Below are 3,305 nucleotides of genomic sequence, written 5' to 3' on the forward strand. Positions count from 1 at the left end.
AAATTTTACCCTTTAATAAAATTTTTAAAAGTGAGGGGGTTTTTTGAAGGGTTTTTTTTTACCAAAGAAAACTACAAAAAAAACCCCTAAATTGGTTTTTACGGGACTTATCCGCCTTTCATTTTCATATGAGGGTTTGCACCTGCCCTCTCATTTTTGGACAGGAAGGCTTTTGTCCGTGAGGGATTTTGTCCGTGAGAGCTTTTGTCCTATCCGGGTGGGCTTTTGTCCTACACGTGATTCTTATAGGTGCTTTTTTAAACATACTGACATTTGAATGTTTTAACAATCTCGGGTATAAAATTCTTAATATATTTTTTAATTTTCGGAATTTGGAAGTGAACTTTAATTGATATATCCAAATGCTATCAGAAAATCGTTCAGAGTTCAGAATTAATTAGTTTCGTAATTCAGAGGTATTACTCACATAGAAAAAAGGAAAACAAACATTGGGACCCTGAAAAATTTTGGATTTCAAAAGTTTTCGGACTTTGGAAGTTACACTGTAGTTATCAGGTTATATGTACTTTGGAAAAGGGGGTCTTTCGGGAGCAACACTAGTTATATGAGATAGTTAAACCCTGCAGACACGGTTTTGTTGAGTCTGCTTATGAGAGATAATGAAAAGTTGAACACGCGCGCTTGCAATGTAGAATAAGTCAAAAACTTATGTGTATCTAATTTGTTTTAAATTGGTTTATATTGGGTATGGTATGCTATTTTTTCATGGAAACATATTTATGTCATATATTATAAATTGAATATTCCATGTGACACAGATGGCGCTGTATATGGTTACTGTGACGCGCACATCCCGTGCGATACAACAAAAACTCCTTATTTGGCATGTGATCCCGTCACCAGCACGTGCATCAATTGTCGTCAGACACGGCAACATCGAATCATCAATGGATTTTGTATGAAAGGTAATTTTAGCGGTGTGAACAACCCTTTGAATCTTATTTCTTAGTGAATTACATTCCATATTCGCTAGAAACAAACAAATATCCTCTATTTATCACAATTTTCATTATTTTTAATACTTCCTTTTGCATTGAAACAATATTCCATTGTTTTCTATTTTGCTTTACAAATGTATGAATATCCGTATAGTGAATTGAAATTTAAAAAAGTCCTGAAATTAGTCCCTTGCAAAATAGTTTGTTTATAAAAAACTCTTTTTATTACACAATACGTTTCTGTGAAGAAAAACGTTTATATTTTAAGCCTTTCTCTGCTCCAACTAACAGCGATCTGGCAAAGCCCTTTGCTGTTGGGAACTCATTTTATTTAAGTGTGGAATCCTTTCAGCTCCTAATTTACCAAATTCAAAGTAAAGTAAAACTGTTCTACAAATTCAGCAGGAATATTATTAAACTCGTACATTTATGTTAATAAGGTGTTGTTCTGTTCTGTTCTGTTCTATGTAACTTAAAAATCTTTTTATTTAGATGGAGCAATTGGTGGATTTTGTAGTCAAGAAATATCCTGCACGAAATCTGGGAGTAGTTGTGACGCAGAATTTAACACGTGCATATCGTGCACTATGGCTGGCTACCGTAGTGTGAATGGATACTGCCTACAAGGTCTTGTTTGAATAGTTTCAATATTTTGTAATAGAATTATTAAGTATATATTTTTATTGAATGTACAGCAAATAAACTGTATACTAGTAAATCCTTTAGAACTTAGGTGAATACTTTTCTTAAACAAGGGATAGAGCTATATAATTTTCTTAAGATTTTTATTCGCATTCTTGAGTAAAATATTTTAATCACTTTGTTGCAATTGATGAAATTCTTATTGAATATGTCTTATTTGAATCAAAGAATGAATAAAGTATGGGAAGCTGCTCTCCCGATTTCAGTTCAAATAAAATTGCTCTTTTCTTTAAAAAAACTGTCATTATTTTTAATGACACTATATATTCATATTGTGACCACCTATAGTGTGTAGAATTTTAAACATAACATATCTTCTTTGTGTTAAGTCAAAACATATTTATATTTACAATGAGGTTGTGAAGCAATTATCAATATTTTCTAACATCAAATTGAAGATCAGAGTTGCGCCACTGTTTTAGTGACAATTTTAGAAATTTAACTTATTTCTTATTAAAATGATGGAATATTTATTATGCAGACGGTGTATTTGGCGGATATTGTGATACCGTAGTCAACTGTACCGACGGAACAGGTTGTGGGCCCGAATCTCATGTCTGTGTAAATTGTTCGTCTAACGGTTATCGGGTTTTACCTGATGGGTTTTGTAGGCAAGGTGAGCCCAATCTTTTAACCTTTAACCTAACTGGGATATTTGGAATGGACTTGCCCACTTTGAATTTGGAACAGACCATTCAAAATTTAAAGGATTTCAATAGCAAAATATATATAATTATGCTATCAACTGTATAGTGAATACATTAGATTGCTGGCCGATTTGACTTTATCGTGGTCACAAAGGCTATTCATTTTCAGTTCCTACAATATAGTGTATAGTATTCTTTAAAAGATGCACTGTTCTATGTTGTATTGACTTTATATATATACAATTTGCATGTAATTGTCCATTCCAAGTCATAACACAATGGTTTCCCTAGACAATTATTTAAGTGTCAGTTATTGCTAAAAGACCAGTCCGGAACAAAATACTTGTTTGAAATACGAAAACCTTTCTTCTTTTAAAAGTAAATATGCTTGTTTCGTCATCGGTATCCCGCCATGCATTACATCAATGATCTTTGACTGAGGCGGAGTCCAAGATATTATAATTGAGCCGTGTCATGACAAAACCAACATAGTGTGTTTGCGACCAGCATGGATCCAGACCAGCCTGCGCATCCGCGCAGTCTGATTAGGATCCATGCTGTTCGCTATCAGTTTCTCTACTTGTAATAGGGTTGGTAAACGAACAGCATGGATCCTGATCAGACTGCGCGGATGCGCAGGCTGGTCTGGATCCATGCTGGTCGCAAAACCATTATGTTGGTTTTGTCGTGACACGGCTCATATATAGGAGATGCATAATAGATTTTTGTTTTTCACATTTATTAAGGTATTATCAATGTATTATATATATTCTGTCCTGTCTTTGTGTGTTATATATCATAACTTGTATAATTACTTTTTTTATTTTTAACCACAATTTTGCAAGATGGATTGATTGGCGGGTATTGTGACGCAAATATTTCATGTTTGACATTTTCTGGCGCATGTGATCCGGCAACCAGTCTATGTAGCACGTGCTATGCTGGACATAGTATCATTAACGGATATTGTTACAAAGGTAAGTTAAATCTTCTTTAG

At 33.8% G+C, this 3,305-nt stretch overlaps 1 protein-coding gene across 1 annotated transcript; it reads left to right on the top strand.

Moving 5' to 3' along the window:
* Positions 1-779: 779 nt before the first annotated feature.
* LOC132741979 (prion-like-(Q/N-rich) domain-bearing protein 25) lies at positions 780-3,305 on the top strand (the record flags this gene model as incomplete). Its single annotated transcript, XM_060730253.1, has 4 exons — positions 780-926; positions 1,452-1,586; positions 2,143-2,277; positions 3,154-3,305. Coding segments are annotated over 4 exons (569 nt in total), but the record flags the coding sequence as incomplete, so codon positions are not given.

The sequence above is a fragment of the Ruditapes philippinarum genome, unplaced genomic scaffold, assembly GCF_026571515.1.
Source record: "Ruditapes philippinarum isolate M1 unplaced genomic scaffold, ASM2657151v2 ctg19249_1_1_1_1, whole genome shotgun sequence".
NCBI classification, from domain to species: Eukaryota; Metazoa; Mollusca; class Bivalvia; order Venerida; family Veneridae; genus Ruditapes; species Ruditapes philippinarum.